This window comes from Cervus elaphus, chromosome 28 (genome assembly GCF_910594005.1).
Source record: "Cervus elaphus chromosome 28, mCerEla1.1, whole genome shotgun sequence".
Classification (NCBI taxonomy): Eukaryota; Metazoa; Chordata; class Mammalia; order Artiodactyla; family Cervidae; genus Cervus; species Cervus elaphus.
In genome coordinates this window covers 14,231,260-14,255,743 of record NC_057842.1, presented here as the reverse complement: position 1 = coordinate 14,255,743, position 24,484 = coordinate 14,231,260, and the positions used below count along the sequence as shown (strand labels likewise).

At 37.1% G+C, this 24,484-nt stretch overlaps 1 protein-coding gene and 1 long non-coding RNA gene across 50 annotated transcripts in view; one reads left to right on the top strand and one right to left on the bottom strand.

Moving 5' to 3' along the window:
- The window catches only part of RIMS1 (regulating synaptic membrane exocytosis 1), a 578,197-nt gene that overhangs the window by 172,991 nt on the left and 380,722 nt on the right, over positions 1-24,484 (bottom strand). For all 49 annotated transcript variants that reach the window (XM_043890084.1, XM_043890085.1, XM_043890086.1 and 46 more), the window contains 4 exons: positions 8,078-8,145; positions 7,372-7,482; positions 5,752-5,851; positions 1,771-1,894 (listed from right to left, as the gene is read on the bottom strand). In XM_043890084.1, coding sequence (XP_043746019.1) covers positions 1,771-1,894; positions 5,752-5,851; positions 7,372-7,482; positions 8,078-8,145 — 403 coding nt within the window. The remainder of the gene's footprint in view (positions 1-1,770; positions 1,895-5,751; positions 5,852-7,371; positions 7,483-8,077; positions 8,146-24,484) is intronic.
- LOC122685370 lies at positions 684-18,947 on the top strand. The gene is made up of 3 exons (XR_006338366.1): positions 684-694; positions 16,033-16,036; positions 18,802-18,947. It is a non-coding gene; the product is annotated as an uncharacterized LOC122685370 (long non-coding RNA).

Genomic DNA, 24,484 nt, shown 5'->3' with positions numbered 1-24,484 from the left:
TTATATAAGCTTTCTGAAATTGTTCTGCTCACAAATAAGGTGGTAAAACAGTCTGGATAAAAATTACAATCATAAAGTTAAAGAACATTATATTAGGTGGAATAGCAAAAATGGGCGGTACCTCAGGATGGCTGATGTCTATTAGACCATGCTGGTCAGTATGTGTGTAAGTTATATTTGGGATGATTCTTGGAATCACTATAACTATCCCCTTAAACAATGAATACATATCTGCTTTCTGCTTTAATTATAGAACTACATGAAACATAATTACTAAATATATCTAGAATTATTCTTCCAAGATTCTAAAAAATTCCCTATTAACTCGAAAGTTGATGTCAGATTTAATTTTTATTTAAATATTCCCATTTCCTTAAATATAGTATTCCCATATCCTTTAGGTTCCACAATCCATGATGGTTTAGATCTGTTTATGCAAAGAATACTTTAAAAATTATTTTTACACTATAGATAATGAGAATGTTATTCCAGTCCACTTTAACTGTCCGTTAATTTTTATTTTTTAAATCACCATGAATCAATGGTATTTTAGCTGATTATTTAAAACCACTATATATTTGAAAGTATTTGACAATGTGCCCAATGCTTTAAGTTTTGTTTTTTATACTTCTGATTCATTATCCAATTTACTTACCTCTTTTCCAGCCTCATGTTTACCTCAGCACTAGAACACGTCATGTAAAACTAGCATAAATTATATAGTGTCGTTATTCTTAAAAAATCTGCATGGAAATGTACAATACTTCTGCAAATGTCTTCAAACTTTATTCTTAATAATCACCACTTAAAATTGATTATAAGTTTGCCTTTACTTTAGAGTTTTATATATGTATATTATTCTTTAGAATATATGATCATACAGTTTCAGTTCTTTGAGAATTAGGATAATTATATTTTCTTGCATGTTTTGCATTGATATGTATTCATGAGAACAACAAAAAATTAAGGTTACTACTCTTCCATAAAAAGTCTTGAATTTATGGTTCTATAATATTTTAGAGAATACAAAAAAGGGAATAATTTCAAAAAATATATTCAAATATTAAGCTAATTATGAAACAATTCATAATGCCTTCCAAAAAATTACAAACAGGCATAATGAATATTCTGGACTTGTGGATTTGTTAGGAAAATATACCAATATGGGAACTCTATATACAGAGAAAAAATATCCCTTTGACTTTAGATTATTAAGTTATGCTGAAAATTAGAGTTTTAAAAATATCATTCCGATTATCATGGTGAATTAAAATGCTTAAATATTTCACGCTTGCTTGATTTTAAATAAAATTTGGAACTACCCATAATTAAAGATATAGAAAAAGTATTCCATTCTTAGTAGAATAACAAAAAGTTATGTAGACGTATGAAATGACTACTATTTTAAATATCACAAAAAGATGAGTTTGTAAGTGACTCTCTTTAAGGAAACACTATAATAATTTAGAATTAATAAAAATAAATAGTTCTACCATTAAAAGAAAATATTTTTACTTTATAGCCCACTTATGAAAAATACATACTTTTTGATACTACAATTGTTAAATAGTGGAGCTCCTAAAATGTAAAGTGAAGAAAATTCAGTCCAAGTTTAAAAAATTGAGATTTGAAAGATCTAAAATGTATGCCCATATTTGAAGAAAAACTATCCATTGTAACATGTACTGTATGAATGTATAAACTTCTTTTAGAAACCCTGCTAATACATGTAATTTACTAAACTTAAGAAGCAAGTTTTTTTAGCCTTACCCAATAGGCCTTGAAACAATAATTTCAACTTGAGGTTCTGATTTTGATTCTAAAATAATGTTGTAAACTTCTTCATTTGTAGCTCCCGGCAGGGGTTTACCATTCCATTCTAGAACTTCATCCCCTTGAATTTAAAAAAAAGGGTATTTTTTTACCTTATATATTCTGTTTATTTTTCTTATCTTTTCTTGTTTTTTTTTTTTTAACAAAGAAATGCAAAACATATACAAATAGTTTAATCGTCTAGGCTCTGCTCTTGAAAGCAAACTGATTGCCATATAATGTCAGCTAAATGGTCTTTCTAAACACTTTTTTTCTTTTTTGTTTTTTTCTTTCCCCCATCGAAGACTACTGATCATTTGAAACAGTACAACACAAACTACCTTTATCTTTTGAGAAATATCAGAAATAATATAAAAATCATCTCATGCTATGGGATGGAATTAGCACAGCTCATTTAGAAACATCAAAAATAATAATTAGCAGCATGCCCTCCATAATATAAATGTAGGCGGCTCTACACATGAAAGATTATTAAATGCTGCATAAATCCTGCTTTACTTTTGGTAGAAATAGCAATTAACATTTGTTAGCATGAATTTTCCAACTATAAGTCATGCTTCATTGCCTTCTCCAGATGCACAACAGAATAAAAATGCATGAAAGGATTTGAATTCATACCCAGAGGGTAACGCAGGGAGCTATGGCAAAATTACAAAGCAAGCAGATGTAAAACTGTTGTATGACAGTCAACCCACTTCCAGATGTTCACACACACATTCTATACATAATACATATCATGGTAATTAAGGTAAAATTAGAAAGTATTTTTAAATAATAAAAATATAATACATATTAGGTTGTTAAATAACATGGTATTAAGATACATGGACTAACCTGCTATGTTAACCAGAGCTTTCACCAAAGAACATTTGGAAAAAAACCACTTATTTTCATAAATATTTAGAGCAGTTTTAGTTCTCAAATATCTCTGCAATGTACCCTTGAATTGACAGTATAGGCTCAGCTGAAATATCCCAGCTGCCGGGATATTTTGAGGAGTCTTAGTTTTGTGTTTGTGTTTGCTTATTTTTCTGTTATCAGTTTCTGTAATACTTCAGTAGCAAATGAAATATGTCTCTAATAAAGGGAGCAATATCATCATTATACATTTAAAGCTAATGACAAATATGGAACTTTTTAGTTTTTATCTATGCCTTTAAAAAAGTAGATTGTTGCTTTGCTAGGCTTATTTTAAAATAATTCTTCTCCCTACCCCCAAGTGTTTGCTTACTCAGAAGTAAAAAGGCAAATATTTGAAAAGCATATAATGCTGTTTAGGTATGATAAAAGAGTATGGTTAGTACAAATAGTTAAATGACTTCTGATCATTTGACCTAAGATGGTAACTAGCAGTTTTTCAAACAGGAATGAATACACATCACTCTATTAAAAAAAAAAAAAAAAGTAATACAAATTTAAAATATATTAGGAGTCTTTTAAATTTACTGACCAAAAAAAAAAAGGAAATAAAATTTACATCATGTGAATATATATGTGTGTGTATAAAAAAATATTATCTAAAATAATACTTACCCTGATATTTTCTATTCTATTTTGTTCTATTTCATTTTTTAATAATAATGAATGTAACCCATTAAATCAACTTTACTATCCAGTAAGGTGCTGCAATCAACATTTTGCAAAAAACCCTGCATTATAAAATTCTTCCTCTTATAGACAGAAATCTGTCAGCCCAACTTTTAATATAAAATTAACAATATATGTATTGATTTATTTACAACTCAAGAATTCCTAAATTAGAAGGTGGTCTCCTTAAAACTATTTATGAGAGATTATGGGGAAACAAACATGAAAAAGAGGCTTTCTTCTGTCTCTAAATTTGTTGGAGGAGAAATAGAAAACTGAATGCCTTTAATAAAATGTTATATGCAATGAGAGAAATCTACGTGAGGAACAGAAGGCGAGTCAGGGTGCAGAGGGAGCAGGGGGCTAGTTACTGCTCAGGGGAAGTACCGGGAAACGCTTTCACAAGTAAGGCGACTTTAGATGAGGTTTGAAGGACGGCAAGGACATCAACAGGCAGAGCCCAGGAACAGCAAAGCCACCGTGAGGAGGGCAGGCACGGCCAGGTCCTGCCGGTGGAAACAGCAGCCGGGGGCCGCAGGTGGACCGGCTCGGCTGGGGCTGGGTGAGCGGAAGGAGGGGGCGGGGCTGTAAGCGGAGGGTGGACTACAGAGCTTCAACCGAGCAGATGGTGCCTGCGGGACGATGGAGCGTCTTAGCAAGGGGAGTGTCTGGGATTACGTCATCCAACAGTAGGCAAGGGCTGAAGGGAACAGCAGCTGGACAAGCTACTGCAGATTAAGGCAAGCCTGCAGACGCTGAACAAATGGCATGCTAAACAAACAAACTAGTTTTACAGGCCAACGCTGTTTATATGTAAACAGAAGGACAACAGTTCCTAAATAACCATGTACATCAAACAGAATATGCTAATTTTTTAGCACATCAATTGCTTCAAGTGAAAAGTACGCTTATATGTTTTACAGTTATTTAAGTATCTAACGTTTTAGTTTTAAGTTTCTCAGACTCTAGGCACATAAGAGTGTTAAATAAGTGAAATTAATCACTAAGGGATATATATACTATAGAAAACCTGACTTTCTTAAGTAACTGTCTATTAAAAAAAAAAAAAAATCAAAAAAGTGTCTTGTTTAGAATCTGATCTGCAAATTCAGATTTCTTAAGTGATCTTACACTTGAGTAGACAACAAGTGATTTTTATAATGTTTTAAGTTTTCAAGTCCCTAAACAAGCAGACTCAGTTTAATGACATAGTCACTCCTGATTGAGCTATGTTCTTATAGAATCATAATAGCCCCTGATAAGAAATAACAGAGGACAGTACACATCTTCAAAGCTGTGCATATAGCAGATGGAGAAAAACCTCTCATTTGGATTTTCCCTCTATACAATACCTGGAAAGCACATCCCCAGCAAATAAAAATCTGAATGATTTTGAACTGATGCCCTCATAATCAGTTACAGCAAAAATGTCCTTAATAGAATATTTTTTCTAAAGGTTCCAATAATTATAACCTTAAGGTACAAAAACTGAAAACAGTCCAGAAATATTCTCTTTCCACATGCTATGGGTTATTAATCCTTACTTTGACAGGTCAGCTTAGTCTGTTTTCTTTATGATTGTCTGGCAAATGGGTAAGCATATTTTCTCACCAAAAGATTTCTACTAAACTCTGAAGTACAGCAAACTGAAAAAAAAATATGTTTATATGGCTTTTACTAAATGAAAAATAAAAAGATTTATCAAAAATAAATTTTAAAATGTGCTGCTACTAAGTATGGCACATTTCAACATATAAATGACGTTATTATATCATATTAAGGTTACAAAGTAACACAATGTAAATTTCCAAATACCAAAAAGTAGCCCATCTGAATGAATACAACGATATATGTCACATTTAAATTAACAAATAATATAAAATCTGTGTAAGAAATGCTATTATGATTATATTTTATTAAAAACACCAGTAATGAATAAGTGTTTTGGGGCCATTATGAAAAACTTTAGTAATTACTATGACTCATAAAATGAAGGACTAAACTCTGACTTTATTTTTTTCACAAGCTTAACTGTTTCAGACTTTTGTAGCAACATTATGCAGCCATATACAAAAGTTAGTAATCCTTTGGCATTTTTCATCTATTTATTTTTACATAAAGCAAAGATTTGACTCATTCTCTCCAAACTGTGATTCATGTAGAGTTCTCTATTATGACAATCAATTAAATATTCATATCAGGAAAAATATCTGTATGCCTACACTAATATTGGTTATCCACTTAATGGGCATATATAACTTACCCAAAATTGAAAACCACCAACTCATGCATAGAGGACATATGACTTAGATATTAAAAGAGGAACTTTACCTGCTCTCAAGTGTCCAACCACATCTGCAAGGCTACCCTTCTTTACTTTGGTGATGAAGGCACCGAGGCGTCCTAAGTCAGTCATTTTTCCTCCAACAACCTGGATAATTATACATTTGTAAGTTCCCAAGACTCACACTGAAACATACGTCTCTTAGTTTGGGGAATTATTCCTATATATTTTGTGATATGTTTAGAATTGAACGTAGGAACAAAAATGAAGTGAAATCTGTTTTTGGTTAAAGGAGGCTGCAGCATAGTAGCAACAAGAAAACTTATCTCATTGCATGTGAGATAATGTGTCCTAAGGAAGTTTATATACTGGTTCATCATACCAACCTCACATTGAAGGGTGTCTAGGACAATGTGCCCCTGAGAATACAAGATGTTCCCTTTCACCATCAGACAACAGGTGTTTGACACTTTACTAAAACTGGAGTTCATTTTTCTTTATCTAAACTCACTTGAATCTCTATAATCAGACCATGCTCCATTGTGACATGGAAACTTGATCTTCTTCATATATCTCTAGTCTAAGACAAAGACTGGGGATTAAAACCAAGAACAGATCACTTTGGGGAAGCAGTTCACCATGGTGCAGACTAACAGCCTAATTTATCACATCTCCTGAACACCTGAATGACCTCCTCATCTGATATACATAGAGGATCCAATCTGAGTCTCCAAGGCTGAATAATTAACATGCTCACCTGAATGTTCCTCAATAACTAAAATTAAACATATCTGAAAGGTTCTCAGTTTAATTTCTCCTAATGCAGGGGCTCGATACATATGATTAAAAATGGAAGGGGTATTGTCAAAAGTTGAAGTTGATCAACAAGGATGTGCCCAATAGCGGAGGTGATGAGAATTAGTTCACAGCAAGAGAAATTAATGGTAATAATCAATAAAGTGACATTAGCTGAAAAAACTTTTTTGTTGGATTCGTAGGCAATTGTTTTAAAGAGATCAAACTATTACCCAACTATACAATGCAATCTCTTGGCAAATAATAATTTTAAAGCAACATTTGTGAATGTTTATGAAAGCAAATAAAACCATGTGACAACATTTAGATACATGTTACACACAATAAAACAAAACGTATATATATTTTTTCTTGCCAAAATCAAAATATTTATAATTTTTTAGTTTTTTTAATCTGTTAGAAGTCAGTTAATAGTTTTAAAGGTACATTTTACTCTTTGAGTATAAATTCTATTGCACTTAGGAAACAATCTCTTCAGTGATCTTTGAGGTTGCTTGTCAAAATATAATAAAATTATGAGGTTCGTATTATCTAATGTTACTACTTTCTATTAAAACCATTTTAATGTAAAAGCAGTCTTTGAACTTTATATTCAGAGGAAAATTATTTTATTTTTCTACATTTTATTACAGTTTCCTAACATATCTGTATGCTATTTTAACAAAATGATTTAAAAATACTGCCCAGATAAAGGTACTAAATATACCATAAGCCATCAATATATCAACAAGATATATTTACTAGAAGAAATTTTTTCCAAAGAGAAGAAGATGATCACTGTCAGAAACTTTGTTGAATGCAGTCACACTTTAACTCATCATTTATGAAACATTATAAACCAGAGTACTTACTTTCAGACCCAGTAATGCACCTGATTCTTTGGGCATGGTTGTTCTCTTATTAAGAATAACACGTCCAATTAATCGATCCCCTTCTTTAGAAGGCTGCCACGTTACAGGATGCTATTAAGACATGAACAAAGCTAAGGTGATAAACCAGCTATTTTCTTTCCTATACACACATAATTACTAGTTGTTGTGTGATGCGATTTCCTCAGTTAAGGACACTCAGAGGGGACTCCTTATTCTAGTGGGCTCTATCCTTGGCTTATAACAATTTTCATTTACAGTTGTAATTTTTTTCAAAATAGGCATTTACTATACTACATCATTCTAAAAAGTCAGAAACTAAGTACCTCTCCAAAATACAGCTCTGAAGTGAAATGAAATGAAACTGCGAAATATATCTGCTGCCATCACTAAGTCGATTCTGTATTCTGAGGTGTCAGTAATGTTGATATCACTAAGCAAATAATATCTCATTTACATATAGTCATTACTCAACACTAGCTTTTACTACTTTAAAATTTGTTTAAAGTATTATTCAGTGCTAACTTATTTTTCTTCAAAACTGTACTGTCTTAAATGAAATCAGTATTTTCTTTCGTAAGATATACAATGGAGCAGAATAAAGTTACTGTCTATCACATATCAGCAAAGGATGATGAATTGCCCACATCTTCCCCGAGCTCCCAAATCTCCCTCCCCGGATGCTCACCGAGCTAATAGGCGATGTTTCCCGGCTATGCCACGTGGCGGGATCCAGCCAGTAATAATCCAAGTCACCTGCACAGTAGGGAGAGAAGGAAAAATGCAATTGCTTTGAAGTGGAGAAGGAATACCTTATGTGCAACTTCCTCAACCTATGAAGGGTTAATAAGTTCCATAATCTCGGTGTGTGCACCTCAGATGGTACACATCTACACTGCAAAGGCCGTGATCTGAAGCCCTGAATGAGTGTGTGTCACAAATGCATATCATCCTAGGGGAGGGTTATCTTTCCTCTCAGCCTAGAAACACATAAAAAGTACAGAAAGAACTAGGTTACCCCACGCACTGCCCCCCAAAGGACTACCCAAGCCAAGACACAGCCTGTCATGAGTGATACTGGCTAAAATTATATTCACTGCACTGAGATGAGTATTAAAATTTAGTGCCCCTTCTTCAACTCTTCTGAACTACATCATGTTTTTCAAAATTATTCTCTAGTCTCTAAAACTGGACACACAGTTTTAGGACATTTCTGAAAAAGTGATGTGAAAGTTAAAGATCCAAAAAACCTTTTAGCAAAAGAGTACATACAACTGACAGAGTATTCACTTTTACTAAATCATAAAAAAGACTTCAAAAATTCTAACTTTTTTAACACGAATTTATGAACATTTACTTTGGATTTTTTGGCTCAAAAATATAATGTGAAAGAAAGCATTTGAGGAAAAAAAAGAAGAAGAAGAAAAATCAATGCAAGCAGCAGGGCTGTAAGTGTCTGCATAGGAAGAAAGTCCAAAGTGGGTAACCATGTGAGAATTAATGACCTTTAACATTTTAAACATCAGATTAAATCAATGAAAAATTTTCTCCCCATGGATGTTGGAAGAGAAAAATACTAAGAGAGTGAGTAAAGCATGCTAGTTAACAGTGAGATGTCTAGCTCACTGTTAAGAAAATGTTTGGATGCAGCCTGTGAAGGTCATAAATAAAGAATTTTATGTAGATGACAGACACGACAAACATAATAAGCATGATAAAAGAAATATGACAGAAACAGAAAAAAAAAGTTTAAAATGTGTAGGCACAAAAGTTGCATGCATTTCAGTTTTTTAGTAGCTGCCTCTCTTTTCCTTTTGCATAATGTCTTAGGAAAGTGGGAGAGTGTTATACATACTATAAAAAACACTTAATGTTTTTCAAATACGGCATGTAGATAACTAGCAATATATTCTATGAAGCCATATTCTGTTAAAATTTACTCCACATGCAGTCCATATCCCTCTCAAAATCACAAACTTTAAAATCTGTACATGAATTTGTGACTATAGATCTTGAATACTCTTCTGGATGGTCTTAAGTGAATAAGGAAAGCTGTAAAAGAAAGGTTTTTTTTCTCCTTTATTTTTACTGTTTGTGAAACTTCATATATTAAAGTTTAAATATATTTCACTAAAGCTGTTTTGTCTTTAATATTATGATACCATTCCTCTTGAAAGAAAAACTATCTACAATAAAAATAAAATCAAAATGATTACTAAGCAGTAACTTCAAATATTCAAAAGATTATTTCAATTCATAAAGCTTTCTCCCCAAAATTTCACATACCAAGTAATAAGGCTGATGACTTCTCAAATGCTGATTCACTCTGAAATCCTGTGACAAATTAATAGGCTTACTGAGATATGCATGGGGCTTAAAGAAAAAATAATTAGTCATTAAGTTGGGAGGTACGTTGAGAAGTCTTTAAGGATAAAGAAACGACAAAAATCCTCCCTATTTTAAAGGCTTCAGGGAAACAGTTCATTGCATCCTTCAGGAATCAATGTAGATCTTAGAAACTAGAATCCTTGGGCCCTTCTCTGGCTCGTCCTCCAAATCCTTGTACGGACTTAAACACTGTTTCACTCACCTTTTCCTGAGCAAATCTGCATATTTCTATCTGGTGAATGTCCGTTGTGCAAAAAGGACTCCTTATATGCAAAGAGTCAAAAGCTAATGTTTCTGGTATAAGTCAGTAATGACAGTGAGTACACTTTATTATGAAAAGACTGCTTTCAGATAATGGTTTTATATCAGGTATAAACTGTGTAGGGAAATGATCATGAATAAAGAGTCTAATTTAATTGGCTTAACCTCAGATACGCAGATGACACCACCCTTTTATGGCAGAAAGTGAAGAAGAACTAAGGAGCCTCTTGATGAAAGTTGAAAGAGGAGAGGGGAAAAGTTGGCTTAAAACTCAACATTCAGAAAACCAAGATCATGGCATCTGGCCTATCACTTCATGGCAAATACATGGGGAAACAATGGAAACAGTGAGAGTCTTTAATTTTGGGGGCTCCAAAATCACTGCAGATGGTGACTGCAGCCATGAAATTAAAAGACACTTGCTCCTTGGAAGAAAAGTTATGTCCGACCTAAACAGCATATTAAGAAGCAGAGACATTACTTTGCCGACAAAGGTCCATCTAGTCAAAGCTATGGTTTTTCCAGTAGTCGTGTATGGATGTGAGAGTTGGACTGTGAAGAAAGCTGAGCACGGAAGAATGGATGCTTTTGAATTATCATGTGGTATTGGAGAAGACTCTTGAGAGTCCCTTGGACTGCAAAGAGACCCAACCAGTCAATCCTAAAGGAGATCAGTCCTGGGTGTTCATTGGAAGGACTGATGTTGAAGCTGAAACTCCAATACTTTGGTCACCTGATGCGAAGAACTGACTCATTTGAAAAGACCCTGATGCTGGGAAAGATTGAAGGTGGGAGGGAAAGGGGACGACAGAGGATGAGATGGTTGCACGGCATCACCGACTGGATGGACATGAATTTGAGTAAGCTCTGGGAGTTGGCGATGGACAGGGAAGCCTGGCATACTGTGGTCCATGGGGTCACAAAGAATCGGACCTGAGCGACTAAACTGAACTGAACTGGAACACATGCATGTACGTACATATGTATGTATATATGTTTTTCCATGGCCATTCAGGTGTGCGGCCAGCACATTAATGCTCATTTGGATGGAATAGATTTTGCAGCTTTGGAAACTCTGCTTTTCAATTCTGGCAAGTGCTTAAAAATGACTAATAAACATAAATCTAAAAAACACATTAAGTACTGCAGTATACACTAATAGTTGCATATATTTTAGTAAACGAATATACTTCCCTCACATTCTGAAAGTTTTAACAGCTTTCTTAGCATGAATTTCATCATCACACATTAAAATACCACCGTTTGCTTAAACATGTATAAAAATACATTCTAAAATCTAAATATGCAGTTTTAAACTATATGTGCTTCATCTTTCCATGCATTATGAAGCTGTAAATGTATCATTGACTTTTAAGTACTCTAATTTGTCTTTATAAGACATTTTTCTATTATTAATAGAAGTGACACTCAACAAAACTCCCTCCTAAAATATTCAGACTAGAATTTCATTAATATAAAACATTTTTCTTAATTAAATTTCCTAATAGGTGATTAAAGATATTGACAGACAATGGTATAATTATAAAATTATAAATTCATGGCATTAGCTTATGGAATTGACACAAAAGCGTCCTGCTTTTAATGTTCAATGTAACTGTAAAGGAGTAAATTTAGTGTTATCATTAATTTAGATCCAGGAAATAGATGCTTCAGTCTACAGAAATGGCTGAAGTTCATAAACATCCATGTTCAATGAAGTGTTATAATTTGATTAATTTTTGTGAAAACATTAAAGACAGAGTTTTATCCTGTCCCTTGTTGAAAAAGCAGGTTAATTAAACTTCATAAGTAAGCCCAAAGCTTTCACTGCACACAAAAAAAGTCAGCTAGTGACTGCAAGGAGATCAAACCAGTCAATCCTAAAAGATATTGGTCCTGAATATTCATTGGAAGGACTTATGCTGATGCTGAAGCTGAAGCTCCAATACTTTGGCCACCTGATGCGAAGAATTGACTCATTAGAAAAGACCCTGATGCTGGGAAAGATTGAAGGCAGGAGAAGGGGATGACAGAGGATGAGATGGTGGGTTGGCATCACCGACTTGATGGACATGAGTTTGAGCAAGCTCTGGGAATTGGTGATGGACAGGGAAGCCTGGCATGCTGCAGTACATGGACTTGCAAAGAGTTGGAACATGAACTGAGCATCTGCCAGCAGTGTGGGAGACCTGGGCTCAAGCCCTGCGTTGGGAAGATCCCCTGGAAGAGGGCATGATGACCAACTCCAATATTCTTGCCTGGAAAATCCCCGTGGACAGAGGAGCCTGGCAGGCTACAGTCCATGGGGCCACACAGAGTTGGACATGACTGAGCGACTAAGCACAGCACAGCAGAGTGACATATGAGCTTTCTGAAAAGAGATCTTGCTTTTCCTAAACCTAGCTTATTATGGCAAGAGTATCTAACAGTGCATAAACATACATTTCTACGATTTAAATGTTTGCATCTTGTGATAGCTAATGTCAAAGCACAAGAGATTTCAATAAGACCAACCAAAGGCAATGAACAAAAACACTTTCTAAATAATACATATGCATGATTGCATGTATATGAATATACTAAAACTGTAAGGAGAAAACCATAAATTACTTCACACATTAAATATCTATTTAAAAACTCATATAACAAACATACTTGGCCGAGTTGAAGGTCTGACTAATGTTCAAGTAGTAAAGGAAAGAGTATCAATATCAAACCCCTGAAGCAATAGCAAATGTGGACTTCTCCATCACAAGACATAGATAGTGTATTTTTTAACATCATCATGATGGATGATAATAAAAGATGGGACTAAATCAATTACAAGATAGACTCACATTAAGTCTGAACAATACATATCCATAATTTTGCTACTTGTCCTCTCAAAATAAATGGATTGTTCTTCCTACCTAGAACAGATTGTACCATTCAAAACAATTATAAAAATCATGGGCCAAAATCAGAAGAACAATTCTTCCCAGAGGTTTCGTATACTTCTTTAAATTTTTCCTCTTTTTTGTTTACACTCTATGGCAGGGTATGTATGGAGACTCAATGAAACTATTAACAGAAGAATCCTAATGTACTTCATTATAGCACAGCACTAGACAAATTAAATTATGGGCTAAAAACACATTTATTACATGTCTATACACAGTGTATACATAAAAGCCAACTCAGTTATAAGAATTATATTTTGAGACAAAGCAAGGTATTTTTAATCCTATGAACCATGATCAGCATGTAAGTTAATAAACATTGCTAAATTGCTATAGTTATAATAAAGGCAGTATCCATTTTACTCATTTTAATACATTACAAGGACATTCTTTTCATAAACAGGAAATAAACTGCGATGTCTAAGAATGGAGGAAAAAAACTTAACTTCTGATTGATATAACAAAAATGCATGAAATTGTTTCCTTATATTTTAGAAGGTTCTATGTCTTCCAAGGGCAAGTGTATTCACTCTCACCCTAAGTTATATACAATAATGGAGCTAACTGTGCAGTCAGTCAATAAAAATGTGTTTTACAACAGAGTGCCAGAAAGCCTAACCTCACCTCAGTTAATTTAACAATCCAGGAGAAGAAACAAATATTACTTAAAAGGACTTAGCATCTAGGTATTAAAATAAAATTGGAACATGTCCTTATTAACTTTAGTGATTAACCAAATAATCTGTGAAATAATAGAGAATTTCTGCACAGATGAAAAATCAGCAAACTGTCATTCATGACTGGAATCCTGATAGTCTAAGCTCCTAGTAGAGTAAAAGTATCAGCCCATAAACGCATCTGGTGACTTCATTCAAATCCCACCATGTCTACTGCACAATCTGATGGCAAATATTGTGTAATTAAGTAGCAAATTTATGTCCCTTGAATGCAAGGCCTGAGGCAGGGCTGGAGGCATCTCTAAACTATTGGTCTTTAGCAGAAATCTCTTCAGTAATTCTAAGTAACTGTGTCAGCAAGCATTTAACAAGAGGCTTCCTGTGTGCTGTTTTGGATCTGTCAGGAACCCTCTGGCCCTTATTAATTCCTGAATATTCAGGAATTAAGAGGAGAGGCACGCCTTTCCCGAGGCTGAGGAATCCAGGCATTTCTCATTACAGTGATAAGTACCCTCTTCCTTTTATGAGCCATACGGTAAAAGGTGATTGTTTGCAACTCTGTCTTTGATAAGGGACCGTCTTATGTTTTGTAAGTCTGGAAATTTCATCTTTATCTTTGCTAAGAATAACCACCTTGTAAGACAGTACATATGCACACACCATGTTGATTAAAACACCTTTGCTCCATCAGAGCTTTGGTCCCTGTGTCTTTCTTTCTCTCTTTCTATTCCTTCTTTCTGTCTTTCTCTCTCTCTCCCTCTCTATTTCTGGCTAATTCCTTGGAGCGCGGAGGCCCGCTGAGCTCCCTTTCTTGCCCGGGCTTCTAAGACCCTCTCGAGAAGGCGCGCTGTGCCTTCACCCACTCGAGAGGGCGCCTGGTGCCTACGTGCAGCAGCGCGAGCCCTAAGCACAGGGCTCTATTGGCTTTCCCGTAAACCAGGGGATGTCAGCCTCTTTCTCTCTCTTACTCTCCGGACCACCAGGTTCAGGTCCATTAAAGGACCAACAAAACTGAAATTCCATTGTCTGGTGCTGGCACAAGACACACACACAGAAACTCTCAGTCTCCAGAATTACATTCAGTCAGTTCAGTTCACTTCCTCAGTCGTGTCCAACCCTTTGCAACCCCTGTCCATTGACAGCAGGCCTCCCTGTCCTTCACCATCATCCAGAGCTTGCTCAAACTCAGTTCAACCAAGTCGGTGATGCCATCCAACCATCTCATCCTCTGGCATCCCCTTCTCCTCCTGCCTAAATCTTTCCCAGCATCAGGGTCTTTTCCAGTGAGTCAACTCTTCGCATCAGGTGGCCAAAGTATTGGAGTTTCAGCTTTAACATCAGCCCTTCCAGTGAATTTCCAGGACTGATTTCCTTTGGGATGGACTGGTTGGATCTCCTTGAAGTCCAGGGACTCTCAAGAGTTTTCTCCAACACCATAGTTCAAAAGCATCAATTCTTCGGTGCTCAACTTTTTTTATAGTCCAACTCTCACATCCATACATGACTACTGGAAAAACCATAGCTTTGACTAGACAGACCCTTGTGGCAAAGTAATGTCTCTGCTTTTTAATATGCTGTATAGGTTGGTCATAGCTTTTACTCCAAGAAGCAAGAGTCTTTTAATTTCATGGCTGCAGTCACCATCTGCAGTGATTTTGGAGTCCAAGAAAATAAAGTTTGATGCTGTTTCCATTGTTTTCTCATCTATTTACCATGAAGTGATTGGTCTAGATGCCATGATCTTAGTTTTTGGAATGCTGAGTTATAAGCCAGCTTTTTCACTCTCCTCTTTAACTTTCAAGAGACTCTTTAGTTCCTCTTCACTTTCTGACATAAAGGGATAATCTAAGTATCTGAGGTTATTGATATTTCTCCTAATCTTGATTCCAGCTTCTGCTTCAACCAACCCAGCATTTAGCATGATGTACTCTGCATATAGGTTAAAAAAGCAGGGTGACAATATACTGCCTTGTCGTACTCCTTTTCCAATTTGGAACCAGTTCATTGTTCCATGTCCAGTTCTAACTGTTCCTTCTCGAACTGAATACAGATTTATCAGGAGGGAGGTAAGGTGGTCTGATATTCCCAGCTCTTGAAGAATTTTCAACAGTTTGTTTTGATCTACACAGTCATTCAGAAAACTAAGATCATGGCATCCAATCCCATCACTTCACGACAAACAGATGGGGAAACAATGGAAACAGCATCAGACTTTTTTTGGTCTCCAAAATCACTGCAGATGGTGACTGCAGCCATAAAATTAAGACGCTTGCTCACTGGAAGAAAAGCTATGACTAACATAGACAGCACATTAAAAAGCAGAGACATTAATTGGCAAACAAAGGTCCATCTAGTCAAAGCTATGATTTTTCCAGTAGTCAGGTACAGATGTAAGACTTGGACGATAAAGAAAGCTGAGTCCTGAAGAACTAACGCTTTTGAACTATGGTGCTGGAAAAGATTCTTGAGATTCTTCAGACTGCAAGGAGATCCAACCAGTCATTCCTAAGGGAAATCATTCCTATTTATTCATTGTAAGGACTGATGCTGAAGCTGAAACTCCAATATTTTGGCCACTGATGCAACAAACTGACTTACTGAAAAAGACCCTGATGCTGGGAAAGACTGAAGGCAGGAGGAGAAGGGGATGACAGAGGATGAGGTGTCTGGGTGGCATCACCGACTCAATGGACATGAGTTTGAGTAAGCTCCAAGAGTTGGTGATGGACAGGGAGGCCTGGCATGGTGTGGTCCATGGAATCGCAAAGAGTGAGACACAACTGAGTGACTGAACTGAGCTGGACACAGTCAAAGGCTTTGGTGAAATCAATAAAGCAGAAGTAGATGTTCTTCTGGAACTCTCTTGCCTTTTCTATGATCCACTGGATGTTGGCAATTTGATCTCCGGTTTCGCTGCCTTTTCTAAATCCAGCTTGAACATCTGGAAGTTCTCGGTTCACAAACTTATGCAGCCTGGCTTGGAGAATTTTGAGCATTACTTTGCTAGTGTGTGAGGTGAACGTAAATGTGCAGTAGTTTGAAAATTCTTTGACATTGTCCTTCTTTGGGACTGGAATGAAAAGTGATCATTTCCAGTCTTGTGGTCACTGCTGAGTTTTCCAAATTTGCTGGCATATTCAGTGAATCACTTTCATAGAGGCATCTTTAGGATTTGACATAGCTCAAGTGGAATTCCATCACCTTCACTAGCTTTGTCCATAGTGATGCTTCCTAAGGCCCACTTGACTTTGCATTCCAAGATATCTGGCTCTAGGTGAGTGATCACACCATTGTGGTTATCTGGGTCATGAAAGTCTTTTTTGTATAGTTCTTCTGTGTATTCTTGCCACCTCTTAATATTTTCTGCTTCTGTTAGGTCCATACCATTTATGTCATTTATTTTGCCCAAGTTTACATGAAATGTTCCCTTGGTATTTCTAGTTTTCTTGAAGGGATCTCTAGTCTTTTGGATTCTATTGTTTTCCTCTATTTCTCTGCATTGATCACTGAGGAAGGCTTTCTTATCTCTCCTAGCTATTCTTCGGCACTCTGCATTCACATCTTTCCTTTTCTCCTTTGTCTTTAGCTTCTCTTCTTTTCTCAGCTATTTGTAAAGCCTCCTCAGAAAACCATTTTGCCTTTCTGCGTTTCTTTTTCTTGGTGATTGTCTTAATCATTGCCTCCTGTACAAAGTCACGAACCTCCATCCATAGTTCTTCAGGCACTCTGTCTATCAGATATAATCCCTTGAATCTATTTGCCACTTTGACTGTATAATCATAAGGGATTTGACTTAGGTCATACCTGAATGGTTTAGTGTTTTTCCTTACTTTCTTCAATTTAAGTCTGAATTTTGCAATATTGAGATCATAATCTGAGCCACAGTCAGCTCCTGGTGTTGTTTTTGATGACTGTATAGAGCTTCTCCATCTTTGCAAAAAATATAATCAATCTGATTTTAGTATTGACCATCTGATGATGTCCATGTGTAGAGCCGTCTTTTGTGTTGTTGGAAGAGGGTGCTTGCTATGACCAGTGTATTCTCTTGGCAAAATTTTGTTAGCCTTTGTCCTGCTTCATTTTGTTCTCCAAGGTCAAACTTGCCTGTTGTTCCAGAATCTCCTGACTTGCTACTTTTGCATTCCAGTCCCCTATAATGAAAGGACATCTTTTTTAAGTGCTAGTTCTAGAAGGTCTTGTAGGTCTTCATAGAATCATTCAACTTCAGCTTCTTCAGCATTACTGGTTGGGGCATAGACTTGGATTCAATGGCTTGGCTTGGAAATGAACAGAGATCATTCTGTTGTTTTTGAGATTGCATCCAAGTACTGCATTTCGGGCTCTTCAATTGACTATGAGGGCTACTCCATTTCTTCTAAGGGATTCTTGCCCACCGTAGTAGATATAATGGTCATCTGAATTAAATTCACCCATTCCCATCTATTTTAGTTCACTGATTCCTAAAATGTTGAAGTTCACTATTGCCATCTCCTGTTTGATGACTTCTAATTCGCCTTGATGCATGGATCTAATATTCCAGATTTCTATGCAATATTGTTCTTTATAGCATCAGACTTTACTTTCATCATCAGTCCCATCACCAGCTGAACATTGTTTTTGCTTTGGCTGTGTCTCTTCATTCTTTCTAGAGCTATTTCTCCGTCTTCTCCAGTAGCATGTTGTGCACTTCCCAACCTGGGGAGTTTATCTTTCAGTGTAATATCTTTTGCCTTTTCATACTGTTCATGGTCAAAGCAAGAATACTGAAATGGTTTGCCATTCCCTTCTCCAGTGGACCACATTTTGTCAGAACTCTCCACCATGACCCATCTGTATTCAGTGGCCCTACACAGCATGGCTCATGGTTTCATTGAGTTAGACAAGGCTGTGGCCCATGTGATCAGATTGGTTAGTTTTCTGTGACTGTGCTTTTCATTCTGTCCACCCTCTTATGAATAAGGATAAAAGGCTTATGGAAGCTTCCTGATGGGAGATACTGACTTTGAGGGAAACCAGGTCTTCTGATGGGTGGGGATGTGATCAGTAAATCTTTAATCCAACTTTCTGTTGGGGGGGGGGGGCGGGCTCTGCTCCATCCCTGTTGTTTGCCCTGAGACCAAGCTATGGCAGAGGTGATGATGATTTAGGTCTGATCTAATTCAAATCCCTTTAGATTATACAGTGGAAGTGACAAATAAATTCAAGGGATTAGATCTGATAGATGCAGTGCTTAAACAACTATGGACAGAGGTTCATGACATTGTACAGGAGGCAGTGATCAAGACCATCCCCATGAAAAAGAAATGCAAAAGGCAAAATGGTTGTTTAAGGAGGTCTTACAAATAGCTGAGAAAAGAAGAGACGCTAAAGGCAAAGGAGAAAAGGAAACCTATACCCATTTGAATGCAGAGTTCCAAAGAATAGCAAGAAGAGATAAGAAAGCCTTCCTCAGTGATCAATGGAAAGAAATAGAGGAAGACAATAGAATGGGAAAGACTAGAGATCTCTTCAAAAAAACTACAGATACCAAGGGAACGTTTCATGCAAAGAAGGGCACAGTAAAGGATAGAAATGGTATGGACCTAACAGAAGCAGAAAATATTAAGAGGTGGCAAGAATACACAGAAGAACTATACAAAAAAGACCTTCATGACCCAGATAACCACAATGGAGTGATCACTCAACTAGAGCCAGACATCATGGAATGCAAAGTCAAGTGGGCCTTAGGAAGCATCACTACAAACAAAACTAGTGGAGGTAATAGAATTCTAGTTGAGTTATTTGAAATCCTAAAAGATGATGCTATTAAAGTGTTGCAATGAATATGTTAGCAAATTTGGAGAATTCAGCAGTGACCACAGGACTGGAAATGATCTCTTTTTATTCCAGTCCCAAAGAAGGACAATGCCAAAGAATTTTCAAACTACTGCACATTTGCACTCACCTCACACACTAGCAAAGTAATGCTCAAAATTCTCCAAGCCAGGCTTCAACAGTACGTGAACTGAGAACTTCCAGATGTTCAAGCTGGATTTAGAAAAGGCAGAGGAATCAGAGATCAAATTGCCAACATCTGTTGAATCACAGAAAAAGCAAGAGTGTTCCATAGAAACATCTACTTCTGTTTTATTGACTATGCTAAAGTCTTTGACTGTGCGGATCACAACAAACTGTGGAAAACTCTTAAAGAGATGAGAATACTAGACCAACTGATCTGCCTCCTCAGAAATTTGTATGCACGTCAAGAAGCAACAGTTAGAACTGGACATTGAACAACAGACTGGTTCCAAATCAGGAAAGGAGTACATCAATGCCCTATAATGTTATCCTGCTTATTTAACTTTTCTGCAGAGTACATCATGAGAAATGCCGGGCTGGATGAAGCACACGCTAGAATCAAGATTGCTGGGAAAAATATAAAAAACCTCAAATATGCAGATCACACCACCACCGTTATGGCAGAAAGCAAAGTAGAACTAAAGAGCCTCTTGACGAAAGTAAAAGAGGAAAGGGGAAAAGTTGGCTTAAAACTCAATATTCAGAAAACGAATATCATGGCAGCTGGTTCCATAACTTCATGGCAAATAGATAGGGAAACAATGGGGACAGTGTGACACTTTATTTTTTGGGGTTCCAAAATCACTGCAGATGGTAACTGCAGTCATGAAATGAAAAGATGCTTGCTTCTTGGAAGAAGATCTATGCTTGGAACAAACTATGACCAACCTAGAAAGCATATTAAAAAGCAGAGACATTACTTTGTCAACAAAGTCTGTCTAGTCAAAGCTATGGTTTTTCCAGTAGTAATGTCTGGATGTGAGAGTTAGATTATAAAGAAAGCTGAGTGCCAAAGAAAGGATGCTTTTGAACTGTGGTGTTGGAGAAGACTCTTGAGAGTCCTTTGGGCTGCAAGGAGACCCAACCAATCAATCCTAAAGGAAATCAGCCCTGAATATTCATTAGAATGACTGATGCTGAAGCTGAAATTACAATATTTTATCTATCTGATGCGAAGAACTGACTCATTGAAAAGACCCTGATGCTGGGGAAGATTGAAGGCGGGAGGAGAAGGGGATGACAGAGGCTGAGATGCTTGGATGGCATCACCGACTCAATGGGCATGGGTTTGAGTAAGCTCTGGGAGCTGGTGATGGGGAAGCCGATTGTGCTGCAGTCTATGGATCTGCAAATAGCCAGACATGACTGAGCGACGGAACTGAAATGAACTGAATGAAGGTAATGGGGACCTCCTTCAAAAGGTCCTGTGCAGGCACTGACGCACTCAGTGCCCCTGACCCTGCCGCAGGCCACCGCAGACCCACGCCTCCACCAGAGACTCCTGGACACTCACAGGCAAGCCTGGCTCAGTCTCTTGTGGGGTCACTGCTCCTTTCTCCTGGGTCCTGGTGTGCACAAGGTTTTGTTTGTGCCCTCCAAGGGTCTGTTTCCCCAGTCCTGTAGGAGTTCTGTAATCAAATCCCACTGGCCTCCAAAGTCAAATTCCCAGGGGGTTCTCAGTCCCTTTGCCAGATCCCCAGGTTGGTAAATCTGTTTTGGGTCCTAGAACTTTCTAAACAGTGTGAGAATTTCTTGGGTTTAATTGTTCTGCAGTTTGCGGGTCGTCTGCTCGGCGGCTCTATGGAGGGCTTATTGGTGACCTCCTGCAAGAGGGCTTAAGCCACAGGCTGTGTGATCCAGGTAGCTGCACCCAGAGCCCCTGCCCCTGCGGCAGGCTGCTGCTGACCTGTGCCTCCACAGGAGACTCAAACACAGTTTTGGTCAGTCTCTGTGGGGTCTCTGGGTCCTGGTATGCACAAGGTTTTGTTTGAGCCCTCCGAGTGTCTCTGGTGGGTGTAGCGTTTGATTCTAAATGCAATTTCACCCCTCCTACCATCTTGCTGGAGCTTCTCTCTTCCCCTTGGACGTGGGGTGTTTTTGTTTTTGTTTTTGGTAGGATCCAACATTTTCCTGTCAATGGTTGTTCATCAACAATATTGTATATGTTGTTCATTGACAACAGTATATATGTTGACAATATCCACGGGAATTCCCTGCTGGTCCAGTGGTTAGGACTCTGCGCGTCCACTGCAGGGGACCTGGGTTTCGATCCCTGGTCAGAGAACTAAGATCCTGTGAGCCTCCATTCAGCCCCTGGGCTGTTCCAACACTGTCAGGGATCCATCCATCACTGGGGCCACACCTCCTCCCCAGGGTCCTGCCCTGGGCTGGCTGAAAGCAGACATGCACCCACCATTTGCCATGAGACCACCCCCTGCCCCAGCCCCTGCCATTAGAATTACATTATCTCCAGCTTTTAGGGATTTGATAAAAGTGTCCGTTTTTCAAATGCACTTTAGCAATTTCACTGTCAGAATCCCCATTTGTTCACAATGGGCTCTGTTTCTATCACAGAAGCAACAATACCACCATGTCTCTATCTTTGATGTATAAATTTGACAATTCAAGTAAATTCAGCAACTGACAGTTATTAAGGTAATGAGGTATCAAAGATGCTTGCATTCAGAGATTAATTATATTAAATAGAACCCCCAGAGGTGAACTACCTCTAGGGAAAGATGAAATAGTTGTTCCAGGGCCTGTGATGCTGTCTCTGTGGTTTACAAGAAGGAAGGCTGGTAGCCAATCTGGGAAAGGAGAATTTGCAAACCTATTTGATGGAGGTGGTACTTTTCTGGTTATACGTGTCATCTGGTGAGTCTGAAAGCTAATTTTGGGTATGTCAACCCGACCAGCAGAGATTTCTACAAAGTGGGGATGTGTAACTGGGAATGAGCATTTCTGGCTGAGCGCTGAGTTCCCTCCGCTTTGTAGACACTAACTTTCAGGACCTCTCAGCACCCTCTCCAGGGCAGGACGAGACGATGAATGTGAAATTCTGTAATCAACTACAGAGCACCCCAAATAAGCAAGTGGTCATTAGAGTGTAAAAATACATACTGAAAAGTATTTCCCGTCATAATACTGATAAGTATTTTTGTCAAATCAAACATTGTGCAGTATCTTTTTTTCTGATCCACAGTTTACCTTTTAAAATCATGACAAATCAAATAATCTCCCTGCATTTTAACTTCTCTGTTAGCAGTATCATCTTACCTAATAGTTAAAATTATGCTATTTCTATAAAACATACAAAAAACAAGACATGATATAACCAAAGCATAGCACTTGGAGCTGGAGACGTGGGACTCTCAACCCTAACTCTACCATATCAGGTGCCCTATCTTAATAATATCCCTTCATTCCTATAATCCATGACTGAAAAGAAGGAAGGAACATGCCACTTCCTCATGAAATTTCCACGAGGCTTAAATGAGATCTGCCAGTTTTGTACAGTGTAAAGGATTTCAGAAACAGGTTTTATTGTCTAATTATACAGTGGAGGATAGGAATATGAAGTCTCGGCGGGAAGAGATCAGATTGATGCTGAAATTGCAGCCACAGCTAAAATTCATGCAGTATCAGTAATCTTTCCAAAGGATGAGTTGAAATGGGCTTAAAAAAATGTTAAGTCATTTTGTTTGTAAAAAGTTTTAATTGGCCTGCTATAAAATAGACACCTGAGCGCCCAGAAGGAAGGAATGTTTCTTTAACTCTGATTGCTAAACAGTGAGAAAAGCAGCCACCACGTACAGAAACTGGGGCAGGGATCTTCTGTTAATCTCTGCAAAGCTAGCAGGAGCCAGGGAATGAGACAACAGTTACTTTCTCTGGGAGGTCTTCCATACACCAAGATGCATACAGATTATCCCAACCCCAAATGTGTGAAGGAATTAATTTGACCAGGTCACTCAATATATTCTTAGTCTAATGATAAGCATTTTGTCATTTTTCTTTATATGATCACATTTTCAAGTGGAAAAATGAAACACTTTTGGTGTATAAGCCACATAGTTGTGACTGAAATCTTCCATATCTTGAAACAAGGAGGTTATTTTATCCCTTTGTTTTCTTTCTGATGATTCAGAGATACCCCTGAAATTATTTTTGAAACCAGCCTGTATTATGTCTTATGGGATATATTTCAATATTCATATTAAAAACAGTTATAAGATTCTTAACTTTCTAGTATTCTGTTTTTTAGCTTACATTCCAAACAAAATAATCTAAATCATAACAAGATGGATGGTCTTAATGAAAACCACTGTAAATTTAAATCTGTAACAGGTTCACTCAGAATGATGGGGTTTTGGCAAAGCACAGAACATTTTGTTTTACTGTAAATGGGCTAAAAGACAGAGAGGAATACATGAAAAGTTATTTCACACAGTAAATATGAGTCATTTTATTTTTCCTAGCTTTAAAAGTTACATAAATGTATATTATTGAGACTATGTGAAGTTTCAGGGTTCAGAACTACTACAACTGTGAAATCTGTACCCTTTACTGACATGTGGATCTGATGTCACAGATCTCCAAAGAAGTCAGTAAAGTACAATTTCTGAAAGTTCTAAACAACCACAGCAACAGAAAACACACACACACACACCCCTGTGCCTTTAGAATAATAAAATAAGGATGTTTACATAGTCTTTAGGAAATCTACAACAGACTGTATATATTGCCCATATTACACAACAATAAAAATGGGTCTAAAAACAGGTCTGAGGTGACTGATGACAGGAAAAAGGATGCCCTCGTTGAATAGTTTAGAAAAGAACAAATTTCGCGTGTAGACAGGTTTTTGACGCTTCACGACTAAGCCATTGCTTTCCCAGAATCTACACATAGAAGGAACCGTGTTGCACCCTGAGGAGCAGATCCCCAAATTTACAATCACAGGGATGCTGCTCCCTTTCTCCCAGCACAAGG